The 21,503-nt window shown below is 50.8% G+C and overlaps 1 protein-coding gene across 3 annotated transcripts; it reads right to left on the bottom strand.

Annotated features, from left to right (window-relative positions):
• Window positions 1–497: 497 nt before the first annotated feature.
• Window positions 498–20,478, bottom strand: CACNG5 (calcium voltage-gated channel auxiliary subunit gamma 5). 3 transcript variants are annotated; one of them, XM_069799341.1, is made up of 8 exons: window positions 20,353–20,478; window positions 19,063–19,222; window positions 13,623–13,930; window positions 6,821–7,164; window positions 5,970–6,056; window positions 5,068–5,208; window positions 4,281–4,426; window positions 498–3,866 (listed from the first exon to the last, which is right to left on the bottom strand). In XM_069799341.1, the coding sequence occupies exons 4-8, from the start codon at window positions 7,026–7,028 to the stop codon at window positions 3,609–3,611; spliced, it is 840 nt and encodes a 279-aa protein (XP_069655442.1). In that variant the 5' UTR covers window positions 7,029–7,164; window positions 13,623–13,930; window positions 19,063–19,222; window positions 20,353–20,478; the 3' UTR covers window positions 498–3,608. The 3 variants fall into 3 exon arrangements, with proteins under 3 accessions (XP_069655442.1, XP_069655441.1, XP_069655440.1); XM_069799340.1 differs by having other exon boundaries at window positions 6,821–7,055; window positions 19,041–19,222; XM_069799339.1 differs by having other exon boundaries at window positions 19,041–19,222.
• Between the last annotated feature and the right edge of the window lie 1,025 nt (window positions 20,479–21,503).

Below are 21,503 nucleotides of genomic sequence, written 5' to 3' on the forward strand. Positions count from 1 at the left end.
GGAATTCCCTGAGAAAGTCTCAGAGCACCTGTCTTCCCAACCAGCGGGCTGGGGGCTCGCTCGCCTCCCACGTGCAGTTTCTTCAGTTACCATCCATTCCTCCCAGTGCCGTGAACTCCATATGGCACCCAGGCTGTGGGATGGGTGGATGTGCCGCGTGGGAGGCTGATGGCAGGGAAAGAAAAAGCTTCAGCCCGCCGCAGTCCTGAGCAGCACCACGGAGCAGCGAACTGCGCGCGGATCAGGCAGCGCCGGGTTTTTATTTAACCCTTAATCCCAGTAATTTGCTCTAATGCTATAGTTCAAGCAGTCACAGCCACATGCATAAAGGGTCTGACACCAATTAGTCATTCATGCAAAAGAAGAGTTGTTTGGGGTTTTTTTTGCTTCTAAGTGCAAACAATTTTCTGCCAAGCGTCAGACGAGCAATTACCTTCCTATGGGCCCGTGAGCAGCTTGACTCATCCCATCGGGCAAATTTAGGGACTTCAGCCTCATAGGGGTTAAACCTCTAATTTAATTGCTAGTTTATCCTCAGGCTCCACTTTTTATTTATTGCAATCCAAGCAACAGACACAGAAAGAACACAGCAGGACGCCAGCACTGAAACCGGGGTGGGAGAGAGCCCAAAGGAGGCAACTGGGTGGTGTTACTCAAGGAGGGAGGGATGTGGTGTAACAGAGAGTAAGGTGGGGTGAAACCATGCCAGATGACTAGGAGAGGTGTTTAAATCATGAATAGGTGTCCTAAGAGGGTACTACATTTATTTACTGGGCATTTATCGCTGTGGAGAACATCAACCGCAAGATGATGCTTGGGGGCAGAAGGACCTCGCTGGGTGGCTCCGCAGCTCGCCCCACCACCTCGCCCACGCCACACTCATGTCTCCGTGCCTCAGAGGCTCTGGAGAAGTTTCTCCCCAGTCAAGGAAAGTGTGATATTTGCATTTAGAGGCCCACAGTCATCCATGCTGAGAGCTGCTGCCACACCGGGCGCTGTTAGAGGGACAGCAACACCACCCGGTGGCACAACCACTGTTGCCCGTGCTTTACCAAGCACCACATTTTCCTGCCCCAAATCAGCATTTACTGAACCGACAGCAAACACTTATTTTGACAGATTTCTTTCAGCAGTTCTGCACTTACTTACAAAGGGCTTGTGCTCACTGGGTGAACGTGTGAACTCCTGGGCTCACAAATGCAGCCACATGATGAGAATCTCTCCAACGAATTGAAATAATTACTTTCCTAATTTGCCCCTAGACTCTGCTAAACCTTCTGGGGCCTTGAGGAAGGTATGAATTTTTTTTTTTTTTCAATTTCTTCTGCTTATGTAGGCAGACATTTTAATTTATAAAATGAATTATTCTGTATTTAATAAGTACAAAGGAAAATTCCACTCGGGGACAGGGACGTCTCACGATGCTGCACAGGATTAACTGCACTAAATGACTCCCCAGCGTGGGAGAACATAGCTGTGTGGGACAGCCCTCGCGCCTCTGAGCATCAGCAATTTTGGTGATCCCGAAGGTTTCCTCTTCCAAGAAGGGCTGAGAATTATAAAGGATCCATCAAGGGGAGGATGCAAAGGCAACTGTGTCTGAGCCCCCAGAAACCGCTAACATCAAACCCAGCAAACTAGATTGGGCTCTGCAAATGCAAGATCATCATATGTGAACTCCAGCGCTTTCTTGGAGCATAACTCCCACTGAACATAGAGATCCCAGCAGAAAACTGATGGTTTATCTGGCTGGGGTGAACAGATAAGGGCCAGCAAGATTTATTGCTGGATGGTGGGGCTGGTTTATGCTTTAATGCTTAAACCTTCCCAGCAGTGAACCTGTCACACAGCACTTACAAACTGGGTTTTAAAATGAGAAAACAGGCGCTTGAGGGTAATACAAAAACTAAGGGTAAATACTACTGTGTCTACAAAAAGATGCCCTGGTTTTAAAACTTAGCAAATTAGGAATCAGTGACACTAGTTATACATTACTTGCTTATCTGAAGAGACTGGAGAGGAAATAATCCTGTTTGAGAGTTGGCTGGATATACACGCTTGTAGTGGGGTCCCACAGGATGGGCATCAGAGTTGACGCAAGTAGTGGTGCTGCACCAGGACTTGGACCCTATTTTGGAGTGGTTTATAAATAATACATGATAAATAAATAATAAATAACTAAAAAGAGGTGTAACATTCATTACATGGTATGCTACAAATGAGGTTAAAAGTGCGTATATTCTATTTGTTTCAACTACAGTAAGACAAAACAAGCTCAAATATACGAAGAATCCCTGGAAGGTCTTGTTTTACAGAAAGGAAATTTTCAGAAAGGTTTAAAATAACAAGAAAAGAAATAAAGTTTGGACAAAGCTCTTTCTCCTGTGAGGGGACAAGCTCATGGCTTGCACAGGAGCGCACGAGGGAGCACAGCTTTTTCCTCCCTGCCCTTCCTTTTCAATCAGAGTGATGCTCTCACCCTGGCAGCTGTCAAGTCTTCTAAGTCCGAAATGCCAAAGCATCATATGAAATTTTAAAACGGAAAACCTCCAAATAGGTTCATGCACACACAAAAAAAGCAGCTAAAATACCATTTTCTTGCCAAAATGAAATATAAGCCAACTACTTTGCTACAGTGGACTAGTGCCATTAATTTCAGCTACATCACTTTACACCTATTTGGGATCTTGCCTTTCACCAAAGTAACTTGTACTTCTGGCCATAATTTCCCCTAAGTCCTGCGCCTAATGTTTCCTATGGGAAGATTTTAGGTAGTTTCCCACTCAACGCTGCACTGAAATTCTCCCAGTCACTCTTCAGACTTCCAGTCTATGGGATGGCGAAGGAAAGGTGGGTGCCTGAGCCACCCCAATAGCCCGGACACCCCAGGGCTCTAATGCCTCCAGTCTAACATGGGATATTTAAGCAACAGTTTGCAAGTGGCCATAGAGAAACAACCACCCGCTTGTGTCTAAGCCTGCTGAGGTATAGAGGAGAAAGATGGCTATTTCCCATTACAGCCTGGTTAAAAGTGATATCCAGCAATAAGATATATCGATCAGTAAATATTGAATCAAAACAAAATTTATATTTTTCTAATAATGGCTATTTCTTGGAAATTTACACAAATCTTTTATGCCTGCAGGCACTTAGGCCAGTAAATTTATAATTAAATGATACAGGCAAATGCACAAACTTTTGCAGCCTACCTAAACCAAAAAAAACCCCACTTTTTTTTTTTTTCCCCTTAGTTCTACTCTATTTTCTTTTTTCTGCTCTCAAGTCCAGCCCTGGATTTATCCCCCAGGCAGAACTGCTGTTTGCTCAGCAGGAGGAGCCGAAAGAAGAGGACTTTGGAGAGATTTTTAGTTATGCAGGGAATAATAATAATAATAAAAAAACAAACCAAAAAACCCAAAGAAAGGAAAATATCCCAATTCTCTAGGTTACATTATTGGTTATATAACCAATCTCCCCGGTTATATTTACGCTCCTATAAATAGAGAATTGCCCTGAAAGAGTGGCCTAAAAAAAAATAAATGACAAACGGAGCCAGGACGCGGCGACTGTCGGTGCTTGGGTGGGAGCGGGCGCAGGGGCGGCGGGGCTCAGCACGGGGACGAGGACATCTGGTCGTAGTCGGGACACTTGAGCAGAGCCGGGTAGTTACTGTTCATCTGCAGGGACGCCTCGCTGGAGATATCCGAAGGGCTGCGTCCCCGCGCCCACGCGTCTGGGTGCAAGAACTGCCCCGAGTAGTCGGAGCAGTTGCTGAGACGGGGACGGTAGAAGCCGGGGTGAGGTCGGTAGATGTCCTCGGCCGTGTATCGCTTCATGAACAGGTAAACGGACATCACCCCGGCGCTCTGCAGGGGAGAGAGACACGGCCTGATGCTCACCCTGCTGATGGCTGCCTTCTCCACCACCAAGGAAACAGAACAAAAGTATAAATCCCTTTTTTTGCTCTACTGACGATGCACAAGGGCTCTCGAGGACAGTCGTTTCACTGCCCTGTGCCCCGGGTCCCTGCAGTAAATAAGGTGGCATCTCCTCCTCCTCCGCATCCATGCTTGGCATCAAATGGCGATCAAATGCCCCATCAGTACTCCAGGCCTGGGGACTGTCCCCGCTGTATATGTCTCCCACCATACTTTATATTACCCATCTGCCCTCATAGCCTACCCTTAAACCCCATCAGAGTCCTCTTTTTGCTCACAGCCTCGATACCCGCCCCGAGAACAGGATACACTCATTACAGGGATGGGAGAGCTCCCGGGTACCTCCGTGAGAAGGAACGAGATGGCAGAGAAGGCAAACGACCATCCGTATTTGTAATTGAAGAACGCTTCCGAGTCCTTGGTCCTGTTCAGCATCTCGTCATTAATGCTGGATATGTAGAGGACCAGCCCCACCACCAGGGACAGACCTGGGGAGAAACCAAGGAGAAAGATGGTGGGAAACGCTTCGGGGATGAAGTCGCTGAAGAATTGCCTTCCTTTAGGACCTTACTTGTGGGTGAAAGCGTAAAACTGTAGAAGTGTGCTTGAAATAATTGGGAAAGAGGCAGTTTTCCTTCAGAGCTAACCCAGGGCACTCCTCTCATTTCAGTCAAACCGTTACCTGCTCAAGCAAGTCTGTGTGCACCGGGTAGGAGCTGGCTTCAAAGCTCAGTTGTCACAGCTATTTGTTTAACACTAGCACAACACCATGAATAAAACATTCACTTGTCTCACGTAGAAACATCCCAACCGAGTGGTTTGAAGTTTCGGATCTCTCCTGTGACCGATGTGCCATGAGTGGCATTCTCTGCCCCAGCAGCTGCTCCTGCAAGGGTTGTGGGTGCTTTCCCCCGCATCTCCCTGCCACTGCCACAAACAAATTTTGCACCGGGTGATTTTTCCATCCTGCAAAGCCCGAGCAGGCTGCGGGGCCGAGCCAGGAGCCCCCGTGGGTGATGACTCCAATGAGGAGCCACCACAGCGGGATAGGAGAGCACCAGCAGCTACGAAAGCAAATGTGTTCCAGGCTCAAGGACTTTCAGGAGAAAAGCTGGCTAGGAAAACTCACCTGACAGGATGAAGAATATCCCCGAGACGAAGGCGAGGATGGTCCTGTGAGGCCGAATGTGGCCGATGTTGCTCAGGATGAAGCCGATGAACATGAAGAAGAGGCTGACCAGAGGGAAGGGGGTGGCAGAGCGGATCATCTCTGGTGGGAGAGGAGCAGAGGAAAGCGAGAACAGGTCAATCCTCCCCACACAGCGTGAGAAATGGGCTCAGCTGGGTGAGATGGCTCCAGCCCCACTGCTCTCTGACCATGTTGTGCCCTTCCTCGCTCCTGGTTAATGTGGTTAACCCTCCCCAGCCCCTGGCAGGGCTTCCCCTCTTTGCTAATGAGCCGAGTAAAGAGGTGACTCTGGCTGGCTGTGGAAATGTCTGCTAATGTTTGCATTTCTGAGGTTTTCTATGTGAAGTCTTACACAGGAAAAAAACATCAGAACCTGCACTTTTCTTTAGCTTCGCTGCAAAACTGTTTGCTGGACACTTCTATTTAAATCAGAAATGACTGCAGTATTCACCGTGAGAGCTGTGACACTCCATCCTTAATTCATCCCACTATGTAATGTGTAAAATTGACTGCTACAGCATAAATACAGCTGCAAATTACAGAGAGGAGGCTATAAAGCCAAATACTTCCATAAGCATCGGCACTGAATAGCCAGTGATAGGAAATTGTATGGTGTAGAGCCTCTGTGAGCATCCTGCCATCAGAAAGGGATGTCCCCAAAAATTTAGGAGCACATTGGGTAATCCACAGAGTAAACATGTAGTTGCATCCTTGCATGGTAGCACTGTCGAGGAACTAGGAGCTTCTTTGGCAAGGACACAAAGAGGATTTCTTGGGGGATCCTTAGTGACCCTTTGGTGTTTTGCAGGACGCAAAGGGTAAGACCCCACCGGACCACTTACTCAGGACGTTGACTGTGGATTCGGATGTCAGCTGGATGTTCATGGGCATGACGTATTCGATGGTGAAGCACCGGCCACGCTCTTCACCTGCAGCAAACAGACACCAAATCACACCTGCAGTGTATTTGTTTATTTCTGGTGGGGGAGAGAGTGGCTTTAAAATTGATTTCAGTGCACACATAAAAACAATCTTGCTTTTTAGGGCTGCTTGCATCTTAGGTGTCAGTGTTTGGGGCTGAAGAAAGACATCTCTTAACTACCATCTCCCTTGTGCAAAAGGATTCCCTTGTACACAAAAATGTGAATCCTGAAGCCAGAGAGTTTAAGGTCGCTCCGGGGTGGTATCAGAATTCCTCACTCCCCTGACTTTTTCAAAACAGAAGTTTAAACTTTGTGACATTTCAGATCGGTCACTTTGAGATTCCCATTCCCTTGGGTTTTGTTCAACTCCGTCCCTGCAGCCAAGTTGCTTCATCAAACTTGGCGCAGATGGAGGGAACGGTCCAGCTGACCTGAATCTAAATGTTGCAGGGACAAAAAGGAAAGTTTTGAGCTGCTGCCCAAGGCGCTGTGGCCGCAGTGCCGGGATGGAGCGGGACGGGGGGCAGCGGGGACTGGCACAGCAGCAGCAAACTCACCCAAAGCCTGCATGCAAAGGCACATTTATCCATCTGACTATTAAAGCTGGGCATGGAGTGACGGCGTTACTCAGGTTGTGCCTAAATTTGGAAGCAAAGATATTCAGAGCCTCTAAAAAGCCTATTTTCCCTGGCCCTTTCCCACGGTCCGACACCGCCACGTGGCAAACATCACCTTAGCGGAGGGATGTTTTTTTGGGAGGGAGGCCATACCTGCCAGAAAGCAGACCCTCCAGAGCCCCGAATGCAGAGACAGTTTGATTTCCGCCGTCTGGTTTTGGGGCTGGACGATGCCCTCCTCCAGGTAGAGCCAGTAGTCGGTGCTGACGGAGATGCCCAAGAGGCCGAGGCCGCAGACGGCGAACACGCTGCTGAGCAGGGTCAGCGCCTTCCTGCCGCAGGCGCTCATTCCCAAATGCATAAAGGACAGAGGCTGGAATGGGGACGGCTGCCGGGAGAAGGGACGCAGCCGTCAGCATGGAGCCGTCTACAGCTTTTTGGGGGAACGGATGTGTCAAAGCTTTGCCCTCTGCCCTTAATTGCTTATATAGGTTGAGCTGAAATAAGCAAGCCATTAAAACAATCACAGCGGGCCCTGACAGATGGAGGCTTTGAACTAAATCCCACCCGACTGCTGCCCCGCGCCGGCCTGGGGCTCGTGGATGTGCCAAACGCCGGGAGCTGGGGTGGGATCGGTGCGGGATGGGCTGGCCGGGAGCAGCTCATCGGCTCCCGTTTTATTTGCTGCAGGTGAATTCCTGCTGACCAGCCAAACCTGGCACGCGTCTCCCCGAGGATGTAGCTGAACCGCAGCGTCTGCCATCCTCAGAGCCTTACCTGACGCTCCACGGCCACCGTGTTAAGGGATCATCAAAGACACTTTCAGCTGCTGAAACAAAACCCGCTCCCGAGCAGCTCCAGTCACCACCTTGCTCTCTCCAGTATTGCCATTTTTCCTCTTCCAAGGTAGATTTACCCATTGGGGGATCAAGATCCTGACTTAGCAAAAATCATGCTGCTTTTATGCACCCTGAATGACACCATCAAATGCCTCGAAGCAGAGCAGCACAACGCAATAACTTGCCTTTTTTTTTTTGCTTTTTATTGCGCTTGCTGGATCGGAACTGCCAGTGCCGGTGTCGGCTGAACGCGCATACTGAACTGGTCCAAACTCAGCTTGTGCTTCAGGGGGAGGCAGGGAAATGGGACCAAGGAGCTGCAGTCAGGCCCTGGGCAAACATTAAAGGAGGAGGTGAAAAAAACTTCCCTCATCCCCATGTCGCTTATAGATGGAATCTTCTTTTTTTTTTTTTTTTCCTTTTATTTTTGCTAATTTGTGGAATTTAGCAGTTCTCACAGTGCCCTGCAGACTGATAAAATGTCACCAGAAATCAGAGTTCTTGGTGCAGCAGAGAAAAAGTGCAATTAATGGGGGAGGACAGAAATGAAAGATTAGAGGAGTAAGAGCAAGAAGGAAAAGATACAGAGGAGAGATGGTCTTCTGGGGAGTGGGAATGAGGCACATAGCGCTATTGACTGCTTTTATAAAGGCAGTATGAATCACAGAGAAGTGCCCTGTCGTGTATATTTTCTAAGGCACATTTTGCGTCGTTCGGCACCGCAAACAATAAGGAAAAAAAAAATGTAAATCCAGCTAGACAACAAAAGCTACCAAATTTAACACAGTAGCAGCGGGATGCATCTTCCTTGGGCTCCCTTAAAAATTGCACAAGGCTTGTTCGTGCCGCGTGAAGTTTCAAGGGACAACAAATGGGAGAGGGCTGGGGGCAGAGCACGGCGTTCCCCCGCCGCGTCCCACTGCCTGGGAAGGAGGGCAGAGCCCTCCTCAGCACACGTTTCATTTGAAACACCAATTCCCCAAATAACGACGGATAAACAATAGAGCCGGGGGCACGAATGTCGTACGTCTCCCCAGGTGTCAGCTTTTGAACCTACGCAGGAATAACTCCATCGCGCCTGTGCTCACAGCTGGTGTCTGCTATCACGGCACGCATTGGGGAATGGGCTTTTGGGAAGAGAAGTCTTGTTGCTGTTATCACTGTGGCAAAGGGTGGTGGGATTTAGCGATTAAATCGGCTCCCTCCCGGGCCGGGAGACGACGGCTCGCTGTTCTGACATGTCTGGCCGGCGAGCAGACTGGAGGAGGGCTTTTTTTCTTGCACCTCTGATGAGAATATATTAATACTTACTCGCTTACAGTGACTCTCAGAGATGCCAAAAGCCCTCATAGCTTGCACTTTTACACTTGAAAGCCTCCAAAGATAATGTTCTGCCATAGGTCCCTCATGATTAATACAAGCAGACGATGCTGATAGTTATTTCTTGCCGCTGAACCGGCTGTGAGCCGGGCTCTCTTGAGGAGCTCTGTGCTCTTGCAGGGCCCATCCCTGGCACATCTGTAGCACAAATTCAAAGCACCAAGGTCCCCAACAGCCCGGTCCTGGGCTGATCTTGCAGTAAGTTTCATACAAGATCAATGTGAAGGAAAGTTGTAGTTACTGTAGAGTCCAAATGACTGCATTTACTGAATGGGTGCAACACCCAACGCCTGTCTGTGCCTTTAGCTCGCTGCTCTGGGCAGCAATACGAGAGAAAAGCAGGGAATGGTGCTGAAAGAGTTGCAAATTCTTGAGAGAAAGAGAAAAAGGGAAAGAGAAACTTCTATTATCGCATCCTACCCTGAGTCCAAAGCAGACAAGTACATCTTGGTAGGAAGCAGATGTACTTGCACCCTCAAGCGCTGCAACAGCTCTGACAATTCTCTCCCATATGAAATTAAGGATTTGGCTCTTCCTACGTTCACACCGAGCCGTTTCCCAGAAGGTACCGACCTACGGGAAGGGGAGTGCTGTCGCTTACAGACAGCCCAAGCAAATGCTCCAGCTCACGCTGCTGCAAGCTTTCCACCTTTGGCTTTGCTAAGAAGCCTCATTTCTAATGTTCTCATTTAGTGTTTCCCTCAGCTCAAGAAAAGCAGGATGCGTTAGAAGGAAGGACACCTCCCTGCCAGGGGTGGAGGAACGAGATGCGCAGAGGAGATGCTCAGATTTGTTTTTCCTGAGAAATTAGGAGGCAGTGGCTAAAGAAGAAACTGGTAGCTACGGGGCAGAGAAGCACGTCCTGCAGAGGTAGCCCTGCACCTTGATATCCTGAGGACAACCTTCCCGTCAAGGGGAGAGACTGGCAGAGCTGTAGACATTAGGACACCACTTCACCCCTTCACTGGATGGGGATATGCCATTTCCCATCTCTTTATAGATCCCATTTGAGCCAGCAATATGACCAGGCAAAGCACAGATCCTCTGGTTCATCGGTTCTCCCTGCCTCAATCAGAGCCATAGTTTCTAGTGGCTGCCTCAAAATGAACAGCGTTTACTACAAGGTGTCTCATCCCTCTTGACATTTTGGCGCCAAAATGGTAAAAGGAGCTGGAGTCTATTCTTGGCTTGTGTATCATCAGCAACCATCCTTCCTGCACAGTTTTCGTTAATAAGGAGCCAAAAATCAAAGTAGGGAGTATGTGAAGGTGCAGATAAAGCCATTCAGAGGGAAATAGCTAAGTATTTCCTGTGATTTGCTGCCTATCAACTCCAGGCACTGAAAAAAATACCCATTTGGCATCATTTATATTGGTCATTGGGGTGACACCAGCAGCAGGGAGAGGGGTCGGGCATCAGAGTCACGCCTCTCAATTGCTTCATTTCTTTTCTCGCTCACACTTCAATTTCCATGTAATCACAGATACATTAGAGAGTGATCCCTATTGCTGCCTTGCTGGCACATCAAATCGAGCCCAATGCAGTGGGGACAGGAGGCAGTGATAGCGCAGAGCAGCCGCTCGGAACAAACCTTCCCTTATGTCCAGTGCCTGGAGAATTAGCAGGGCTCCCAAGAGAAAGATTTTTCAAGGACATGAACAGGAGCTGGCTTGATTTTCAGCAAGGATTTAGTCCGCAGTAACCTTTACCGATTGTGTTATGCTTCCTACAGCTGAAAAGGTGATGCTGTTTGGTTTCCAAAAGTAGCTGTATTTTAAATTAAATGAATATAGCCCCAAAGATTTCCAAGAAATAGGACCTTAGAACTGTTCCTGCTCCTTCAATCACACTGTGCCTTCTGGTAGTAGTCCAGGGAATAATAAAGGCAGTCTGCAATGTAATCTGCAGTCCTCATAATGAATTTCTTTTTGTCTTGGAGCCATAGCTTCTGATGGGAATTGCACATGGCCCTCGCCGGGACTGACCCCTTCGGAAAATGAAATGAATATTGGCATTGCTCCTAATGCAGTTCACCCAGATCTAGGAGTGAGTTGAAGTCCTTACCTATTACTCCACGGTCACAAAAAGAAAATATTATCCTGGTCCAGATTTCTGAGCCCACCCCTCCGTGACCTAACACCGAGCCCAAGCCACCGCTCTGGGCTACGTGGATGGACTGAGATAAATAAATACATTGCTGGTCAACTGCCCGCACAGGGTGGGTCCTATCAATAAATCACTGCTCCGAGTTCAGTGGAAAACAACGCTTCCTCCTGCCCTGGGTAAAGGTAGAAGGAACAGGGCCAAGCCAGGCCAAGGAGGCAGCTATTGATTTTTTATGTGGCTAGAGCATCATTTCCAATTTCCTGACATTTGTGAGGAGGGGAAGCACTGCCAAGGTTATCGGAGCAGACGGGAGGGAAGGTTTTGTTTGTGGAGGGGTGCTGGGATCCAGGACAACCTGGCGACCTGCCTCTGCGGTTGTGAAAGCCTGGTCCCTGCTGCAAGCCAAGGGCAGAGGGAAATCAGAGGTTAAGCCATGGACCTGGAGCAGTGGGAGAGGCTGAGCAGAACATAAAGGAGAAGGAATGAAGCCCGGTGGAAGCGGGGGTAGGAAACCACTGAGCGAGCGATCGATGCACAAAGAACATCGGGGACCTGGGTAAGAGCCGGCGAACACAGAGCGTGAGCTGTGATGGAGCTGAACCGAAAGGACCAGCTCCCACTAAGCTACGACAAGAAAATAGGGCTGCCTAAAAATAAAGGGCCTTCAAACAGCACGATCTCTTCCTCAGGACACAACGCAGGCCACGGACGTGGGCAAAAATAAATAGGTCAAGGAGAGTGGCTCTTTCAGAACTGAACTTTTCAGAGCCAGCAGTGCTTGGGCAGGCAGGACCGTGCCAGGGAGCTGGATGAGGCCACCGCTGCATCCTCATCCTCCTTCAGACAGCACAACGTCACCCTGCCTCCCTGGTAGGCAAATCCTGAAAAGCCTGATTTGATCATTAATAACCACAACGGAAGAGAAAGGCGGTCACAAAACAGCATAGCAGCTTAGCAGAGGAGAGGAAGAGGAGGAGGTGGTGTGGGCAGTGCCCGCTGCTCTGTCTGGGGACCCAGGAGAAGCAGCTCCACAAACCTGACCTGGAAAACTGGGCGATTGGCAAAGATAGTTTTGGTTTTGGAATTACCGCTTGGGAAGCAACAGCCCCTCCTGAAGCTTGGAAAAGGTGTGCTGCAGGTAAGAGAGAAACACAAAACTGCTCTGCTTCCATACAGTAGTAAAGGAAAGCAGGGATGGCTGCAGAGAAAAGCAGTTATCTCCTGGGCTGGTACGCTGAGAGGGAAATGGCCGAAGGGGACGTGCTTCGGCGCTGGTCCGTAGGGCTCCCCGGAGCCCCGTCCTGGGCTGCCGGCACCCACCACCTCTCATGGTACATGGGAAGACAGAAATATATAAGGCAGCTTTACAGAGCTGCATTAGTGTCATATAGAAATGTCAGCTCGATTTCTGAGAGAGAAATTATGTATCGGAAAAATTAAGTACAGGAATAAATCTTTTTGATGTGGAGGAGTTTTAGCCTGATATTAAGAAATTAAACAGTCCATCCCATGGCAGTTTGAACAAGCACTAGTAACTACGACTACAAGCAGCCATAAACTTCAAAAGGATCAATACTGGACTTGAAAGCTTCCCCTCGGCTGCGAACAGCGGTGCTGCGCACCCAGCCCCGCACACAGCACTGCCATTACAGCCGGATAGAAACAGGAGCATTGAATCAATCGAGCACACTGGGCTCACAGGCTCTCCAGAGAGGTTTTTAAAAAAAAAAAAAAAAGGCTGGTTATGAGTTATTTAAACCTAGATTGAGCCACAGCAATCATAAACCTGTTAATTTTTTGCTTGTCATCGGACACAAGGAACACCTGAAATACAATCGGAAGAAATGATGTGTGGCTGCCGCACACTGTAATGCTGTCCACTAACTAAGTTTATGAGTTGGGCTTTTTCTCTTAAACTCAACTTCATAATTTTTCTGAGAAATTCCCCCTTTCCCTAGTACTTCCCATGCTTCATTCTTGTCCAAGTTATTTTTTCAAGCTTGATCAAAAATCCTTTCGTGGCAGTGCAACAGTGAAGGAAATGCTATATAGAAAGTACCGTATTTTTCTGCTGAACCCACAGCCTGCTTAGTGAACCCCCAAGGCTGACCCACGGCTGCTCTTCCCTCTCCTTCATTACCATACAGCAGCCTTTTTGCTGTGGTCTGCTCAAAACCTGCCCTTTTTGCCTGCGTCAAATTTGCAAGGATGGTTGTTACTGATTAACTGAGCCCACCTTCAGCTCCAGCACCAAATACAAGGAGATCAAATGATATACCCAAGGTCAAAGGAGCAGCAACTGAGATTTATTTCCCCAGCCCTCTAACCGGACACTTTCCCGAACGGGCAGCCTCTGCCGTGCCCGCGCTGCCGTGCTCGCCGGGGCAATGGCTCCGCTCCAGCTCATTCACACTAATGGCTTTGGATGATGCCAGCAACTTTCAACAAATAAAATCATTGACCGAACAGCCTCCCTGGTACCGGCTCACAGGCTGCTGGCACAGCCCACGTGCGTACAGCTAGTGCTTATTCACATGGTCTTTCTGGATCCACAAATATCCCCCCCCAACCTCTTCTAGAGCACATCCCGCCTGCGTGCCTCCTTTCTCCTTGGTGTTTAGGGCTCTTACCTCTTTTAATCCCAGCTGAAGCAACACTTTGGGAAGTGGAAAACCTGCGACGTTGGCCGTGAAGGCGGGAAGCTCACGTTCTGGCAGACCGACCGCGAGGCAAGTGTCACAGCGAGGAGGGTCCTCGACGGATGCTTCGGCTGCTGGGCGGCTCTGGGAGGAGCTGGGAGAACTCCTGGACCGTAGGAGAGGACGCAGCCTTGGCTCTCCGCCTCCGACCGACTCACACGAGGGATGCACGAGGCTGGGACGCAGGGACAGGCGGATGGCAGGCACGGCTCCGCATCCACGCGCCGGCAGCTCCTACCCTGTGGTTTTGTAGGAAAGTGTTACACGAAGTGCATTTCTCAAGAGGGAAAGAGGAGCTAAAGCTCTGAGCGTGCAATATTGCCCATGCACCCAAGTCCAGTTCTCCAGGTCTAAACTAGATATATACACACACAAAGGTTCCATCACTAACAATATCTGAGCCCTTTCCTTCGCAGAGCCCTTCCCAATGCCCTCTCACACTCTGCCTATCAAAGCTGACATACAGTATTCACCTACTTGCATCGCGTCAGAGTGCTCGCAGTCAGGGACATGAGTCAAACTGCTGGTTTCAATACCCTGCAAAGAGCTACAAAAGCAGAATAAAAGGGGCAATATCTAGTGCTGAAAAGCAAACCAGCTGGCGACTTTGCTATAAGATCTGCAGAAATCTTGTTGCTGTGTGCTGCGCAGAGTGGTGCTTGCCTATTAACCTCTGCGTGCTGTACATTACAGATTGTACTTTATATCCTAAATACAGAAACTCCAGTAACCTGACGATCCAGTGACCTTCTTCTGGCTTCGGTGTAGTCCTTCCCTCTGCTCACCTTGGCTGGCGCAGAAGGAGCCTGAGCAGACCCAGCAGCAGGGATAAGCGAAGGCAACGTAATCTCACGGCGTATGCGATGGCTGGAGGAGAGCGGCTGGCTCAGCTTCCCGCATCCACTTCACACCAGGACCAAGGCTGGGCTGGTCTAAGGGAATATTAAATCTTTAACAGTTGGTTCTTGTTCACTTCTCCGTGTCATTTAAGACAGCACAAAGTCCTGCAATGGCCTTGTATATTACAAAGAGGAGAATAAACCTCTTCCTTGCATAATGACAGCTTTTCAAGGTCTCTGTGTCCTTCCAGCGGCAAGGTAGGTCACAGCATGATTGAAGATCTCAGGCGCCTTTTCCATAAGATATTTATGTTGTTTAAACTGAAGTGGGTGTGAACAGAACCTACAAATGCAGCGCAAGCCCTGCAGGAGCCATGTATTATGAATGCCAGCGCATGAAATTTCTCTGGGCAATAAACTTTTATGGCTACAGAAGTTCTAAGAAAAGCCCCAGCTAGCAGCCCAGGTTTCAGGAGATGTGGCTGCTCCTGCCAAGCTCCTCAGCAGAGAGGGGCTAACACCCCCGTTTCCTTCTTTTCCCCTTAATGATCAGTGTATGACAGCTTGAGCTAAATTAAGCAGTGCTGGGAGGTAAAAAATAGCATCAAGAGCTAATTAAAACTCTTCCACCTCCCCTGTGTCGGTGGCAGAGAGAGGCGAGCCCCGGGTACCCGTGCCCACCGCGGCTCTGCCCCTGCCGCTGCAGCTCTTCTCGCCAGCACTGGCAGCTGGAGTGGTTTTAGGAACACTTGCAGTGTGATAAATGAGAGAAAGCAAGAAATCCCCTGAGTGCCGTTGGCGTCTCTGAAGGCCACAGCCAAGCGGCACGTTGGGCAGGCTGCACGCACCGGCCACTGCCGCCGAGACCACCGTCCCCTCGACGTGATTAAACACGATTGCTAGCATGAAGCAGATGCTTTGTTGGCCAGGAGTTTACATTCCCCTTTCCCCACTTAGAAAGCAGCTTTACAGCAAAGCTTCTGAGTATGGAAACGATGGCATAAAGAAAGCGGAGAAGGGCTGTATCGTCCACGCCTCAAGCAAACATCTTAATAACCCAAGTGCCATTTGTGGCTGCCATTAAACCCAGTTACCAAACACAAGGGCTGCTCCATCCAGCTTTGCTTAAGCAGTTTGGGACACAACTCCTCAGATGCCGGTGGTGGGGTCTTGGTGCACAAGCTCTCCAGGTCTGACGCTGAGCAGCTGCAGAAGTTTGGTCCCATCTTCACATGGGAAAGGTCTTTGCTTTGTGTAGCTTGTTGGGTTTAATAGTCAGGTTAAGTGATCTTAAAGTACATAATCAGCATTTACACATCATTGGAGATAGTAAACTCTTTACTGCCCTGATTTTAGCAAGATTCATTGCCATTTCCAGGATTTAACTGTAAATGTCCTAGCAGACAGGGTAGGAAAACCCATGCAGGGCACGAAGCAGCCTGAGCCCAGGCACAGGGAGCATGGCCCGGTCAGAGGAGCGTGGGTCGGTACCAAGCCCAGCGTGGCCTCGGAAGGACATCGGCTGCCTGCCCTGCTCAGCACGGAGAAGCGCAGCCATGTCCTGGGAAAGTTTGTGGGAACGGGCAGGGAATAGGCTCGGTCTCATTCTTTCTCCATCCTTCCCCCAGACCAGCACCCATTACCAGGTGAAACTTGGTCTGACTGTGTGTAGCTGGTCGTCACCTACACCCCTCTCCTATTCACACCGTCCCTTTGTATCACCATGCGGCACCCACCCAGCAGCACCTCTCCTTCCACCTATAGAATATCTGATGTTTTCTTCTCCATGCGGTCTGTAAGCTATTTTGCAGTAAGAACTGTAGAACAGTTGACACACATGACGCTGACATTGCTTTCTTCTTCAGCCATCCCCACCCTCCTTAAGTTGTTGTACAGAAAAGGGCAGTTTTGTCCCAATTTCTTTCCTGCCTGTAGCTCACCTGTTCTGTGCTTCAGGAGAGACGTGCTGCTTCCCATGCAGCAACTCCAGCATCAGAAGGATTTAACACTTTCCAAATCACTCAGTTTTCTAGGTTGGGTTTGCTGTGTTGCTTTGGGCTGTCTGCAGCTTCCAGGGTCTCCCAACAGCACCCAGGAGAGGACCGTCTTCTATTGAATATAAAGTCAGTGCGGCTCTGAGCATCCCTGCAAGAGCCACCACCACTGAGCTGCCATGGCAGCAGGAACCAGGGGAAATCTGACATGAGGGAAGCTGGGGATGGCAAGAAAAGAAAGCAGAGCCCCAGCTTGGGTCAGGTATTTTGGCAATGCCAAAGGCAAAGCTGTTCCTGTAGAAAGTGATGGCATCCACCCTCACTTGGGTAAAAGGCACGGTGGCAGGAGACGAAGGGAAAGCCGCCAGTCCCACCACAGCTTCACCCAGACCCTGCCGTGGTCCTGGGAAGGGCTCTTGGACAACGGGCTTCGAGTCATGCTTTCAGCTGTGAGGCAGGCTGGATGTTCATGGTCCGTCCCTCCATGAGAGCCGGTGGAGGATGCTCCAGGATTTCCCGTCCCACCTTGTGCCAGGACCTGCCGTGGGCCCCCACATCAGTGCTTCTCACCTGGCTCCGGTACGGTCTGCAGTGTCTGACTTGAGCATCACCTCGGTTAAGTATTTCCCAAATAGTTAAAACATGTTTCTTCTGTGATATGTTGTATCCCAGTCTCTGAAGTGCTAATCCTTACAAACAGATGGCTCAGCTTTTGCCTGGGACATGGCACCCAGGGAGTGACTTTGCCCTGGGAAAGGGAAGACTGGAAAACTCTTCCTATCTGCATGTGTCTAAGCAATGGTTGCTGTTTCTGGGCTTCCCACCCCCCAGTTTTACTAATTCTCTACTGGGTGAAGCTTCAACTCCTCCTAATCCATCACATGCCTGTGTGAGTCTCACCTGGGCTTGATGTTGTGTTATCAACCTCCGTTGCTGAATTTTTAATAACCAGACCCATACAGAGAGTCCCCTCCCATCTACACCTGCTATTCTGACTGCCACAAAAGGGGAGGTTTCTACCCACCACGCTCCCAGCTCTACTCTCCCTGCTGTCCTGGGGGCTGGAAGAAGGTGGGGGGACATGGACGCCCACCCAGGACCCCACTGCAATCCCACACTTGGGTCATATCTACCAAACATAACCCACCATACCTCTCTGAGCAAGCAGAGGTATTCCCAGCCAGAGCTGCCACACAGACAAGGGACATCGATTGTAACCCAGTGTTTAATGTCTCCTGAGAAGAAGCCAGGGCCGTGGGGCTGCCCACTTGTAGGGCTTCGAGGGCGAGCGAGGTTCTGCCCCGGCAGACCTGAGCCTCTGCTCCCTGGGGACCTCACCCAGCAGCGCCGGATGGGCACCCAGTGGGAAAATGAATTATCCGCAAGTTGTCTTGGGTCAGTGGATGCCATCTGCCGTGGTGCTCAAATAATCCCCCCTCTCAGTGCAGCCATGAGCACCGCTCTAATGACGTTTTTCACTGATGAGCAACGATACCTCCCTCATAGTAAAGGAAAAGCTGCAAGTCCCATTTTCCAAAGGGACCAGACACAAAGCCCACTCCTCTGTAACAGCCCATTTTCCAAGCTTGATGATGCATCAGTGTCATCCTCTGACAAATTCCATTTTCCCAGTAATTATTTTGCTATAAATGTCAGAAGTTTGTGGCTATACAGCGATAAAATTGGTGTGAATTTGATTCCAAATCCTCTTTCTAGAGCACACCTAGAACCCCAGTTCCCTTTAATTTCCATGAGATTAAGATTCCCAGATAACTTTTGACCTAGACTCCACCATCTAGTTATTTTAAAAATGCCACCTTAAAACCAGGGCTTTAAATCTTCCCAGCTGACTTATGAAAAGCTCTCGGCCCTCTCTCCAGCCATACACTTGCGCAGCTCACAGCTTGCCGATACCATTGAAGCCTCTGCAGGCTTGTGCATTATTTCCCTTTTGTATTTTATATTCCCTTCCCTCTCCATAAAATGAAGCTGAAGCTGCAAATGCTGCGGTATGGATGCTGCCAGGTGGGGATTCATTCAGCTCAATGAATATATTCAACAGCTACAATAATACAGCAAGGGACTGGGGAAATATATGCACAGAAGCATTTCTGTCCCCTGGATGCCACGTGGAGCAGCCGCAGGGTGGCCAAGGGGAAGGCACGATGGCAGCGGGATGAGCGCTGAGAGCCAGTCTCCTGCCCTTTGGCTTTTTCTGTGGGTCACGATGCAACAGACTGAACCAGTGCCCTGAAAAATCCAGCAGCAGATGAACCTCTGAAGGAAGCCCAAATGCACGGCACTTGTGAAACCAAAGGGCAGAAGTGGTGGAAATGTGGGAACGCTCCTCCAGCAAAGCTGCCTGCCCGGCTCACACCACCGGCACCCGCTGCTACTGTACGAAACTCAGCTGAAACACTCTTTTTCAGCTGAAATACTCCTTTTCAGCATTCCTGCTAAAGTAGTGCCTCTTTCAGCGAACGTAATTGCCCTCGCTGCCCTTCCCAAAGGCTCACCTCCACCACGCAGGCCACCTACCACCTCCGGCGAGGCCTCCTCTGTTGTCCTCTCCCCCCACGGAGGTTTGGGACACGGTGGGGACAGCGGTGGGGACAGCGATGCTGCAGGTCAGACCCACTCTCTGGACACCGCTGAGGAACCTCAGTTGCTTTGTGCCTGGAAGACCCAGCCCTAAAAGCTGCAAAAATCATCACGCGTCAGGGGCTGGTGAAGTTTTACCAAATGCCACGCAATTAATCAACAGCCGAACGGTGTGTCAGAAACCCTCTCTGCTCGCTGCCATGGCGGCTGACATACCACATTTCATGTTTCACCACCTTTCAAAGGATATGAATAAGTAGAGTGTGGAGAAGTGAAGACAGGCTCCATGTCCCCATTCGCCTGTTCATATGGTAACACATGATCCAGTTTTGGTTGTGGTTTTTTTGTTGTTGTTGGGTGGGGTTTTTTTCCCCCTCTACTTCACTTATCAACCACGTCAGGTTTTTCTCACATAGCCTCACTTGAATTCACACTCCCTTCTCCGAGGGGTTTACCGCCCTGAAAAACATCAGCAGCCCCTGACTTCCAGCGGACTTTCTACTCCCTGCGAAAAACACGCTGCCTTTTCCCACCCAACCTTCCCAAAACCCCCGGTGAAGAGAGGGATGCTCCCAGTGCCCAAGACATCCCCTCTGTGTCCCAGCAGCCGGGGGGGAACAACAAACCCCGGGATGTTTTACCGGCTCCCCCACCTGCAAAGTCTCAACCTGGGCCTTTCACTCGGGTTTTCCCCAAAAAACCCCGGTTCCCGGTGGAGCAGGGACGGTGCAACCGGACGAACCGCTTCGGCACGGCGGACCCGGGCTCCGTTACCGGGGCCGGGCGGCGGCTGCTGCCCGGGGCGGTTCCCCCCCCCGGGGCCGGTGTGTCCCCCCCAAGGGTGCCGGTGTCCCTCCCGGTGCCTGTGTCCCCCTCCCGGTGTCTCTGTCCCCCTCCCGGTGTCTCTGTCCCCGTCCCCCCCCCGGTGCCGGTGTCCCCCCCGGTGCCCCCCCTCACCCCGGGAGGAGCTACCGAGGGCACAGCCGGCTCTGACTCCAAAGGGAATATGGAAAAATATAGAAATATACGCCCTCAAGCTCCGCACCCAGGCGGCTCCCCCCCCCCCCCCCCCATTTAAACTTTCAGGGTTTTACACCCAATTCGGGACACCCCCTCCTCCTCCCCCGAAGCCACTTCCAGGACTACGTTCCCCCCGTCCCCAGGGCAGCCTGGCTCGGACGTGGAAGGGACCCCCCCAAGCTACCCCCCCGTTCCCCCGGTACTCACCGGCACCGCAGCCGGCGGCCTCGGGGATGCTCCGCTCCGCGGAGGGCCGGGAGAGCCCGGGGAGGGGGGGGCATCACATGGCGCCGGCGGGGACAGCCCACCTCGCCCTCCCTCCGTGCCCCCTTTCCCTCCCTCCCTTCAGCCAGCCCTCCCTTCAGCCAGCCTTGCCTTCTTCCCTCCCCCTTCTCTCCCTCCCTCTTCCTCCATCCACCTCTCCTTCCTTCCTCCCTTCCCTCTATCCCCTTCCTCCCTCTCCTTTCACCCTTTCCCTTTATTCCCTCGCTTTCCCTCTATTCCCCCCTCTTTTCCCCTGGTCCTCCCCTTTCCCTTCTCCCCGTTCCTCCCTCTCCTTTCACCCTTTCCCTTTTTTCCCTCTATTCCCCCCTCTTTTCCTCTGGTCCTCCCCTTTCCTCCCTCTCCTTTCACCCTTTCCCGTTATCCCCTCACTTTCCCTCTATTCCCCCCTCTTTTCCTCTGGTCCTCCCCTTTCCTCCCTCTCCTTTCACTCTTTCCCTTTATCCCCTCACTTTCCCTCTATTCCCCCCTCTTTTCCCCTGGTCCTCCCCTTTCCCTTCTCCCCGTTCCTCCCTCTCCTTTCACCCTTTCCCTTTTTACCCTCTATTCCCCCCTCTTTTCCTCTGGTCCTCTCCTTTCCCTTCTCCCCGTTTCCCTCCGTCTGTCCCCAGTCCCTTGGGGCTCCAGTTCACCACCGGAGCTGGGGTGGGAGCCAGCATTGCCCCTGCCCCTCTGTGCATCCTCCCTTCCACGCACCCCCTCTGCACCCCAAACCTGGAAAAACACGTTCCCCTCCCAGGGTGGGACTTGGGCTGCGCTTCCCAGGATCCGACTCGTTTGGGATTTGGGGAAGGGAAAACTGCTTCCAGCCACCAGTGTCAAACAAATCCACAGCTAAGGACACGGCAGACAGCGGGGAGGACTGGAGGGCAGCAAGCCAGCGTGCTGGAGAAAAAGCCAGCTTGGCAGGGCTGGGACCAGGGCAGGGAGAAAGCCAGGGCTAAAGGAGAGAGGGACGCAGGGGCAGATGCTGTGGGCTCTGGAAACCATGGCCAGGCCGAGTGATTCAGCCAAAACACATAGAAAACTAGCTGCAGAGCCAAGAATAAGGACACAGCTCCATCAAGGTGGCCAGC

Source organism: Haliaeetus albicilla, chromosome 12 (genome assembly GCF_947461875.1).
Source record: "Haliaeetus albicilla chromosome 12, bHalAlb1.1, whole genome shotgun sequence".
Lineage (NCBI taxonomy): Eukaryota > Metazoa > Chordata > Aves > Accipitriformes > Accipitridae > Haliaeetus > Haliaeetus albicilla.

Coding starts and splice junctions, on each gene's coding strand:
- CACNG5 (XM_069799341.1), bottom strand. CDS start 7,028: ATGCATTTGGGAATGAGCGCCTGCGGCAGGAAGGCGCTGACCCTGCTC. Junction 6,057..6,820: donor GAGGGTCTGCTTTCTGGCAG/GTATGGCCTCCC, acceptor TGTTTGCTGCAG/GTGAAGAGCGTGGCCGGTGC. Junction 4,427..5,067: donor GATATTCTTCATCCTGTCAG/GTGAGTTTTCCT, acceptor GTTTCTCCCCAG/GTCTGTCCCTGGTGGTGGGG.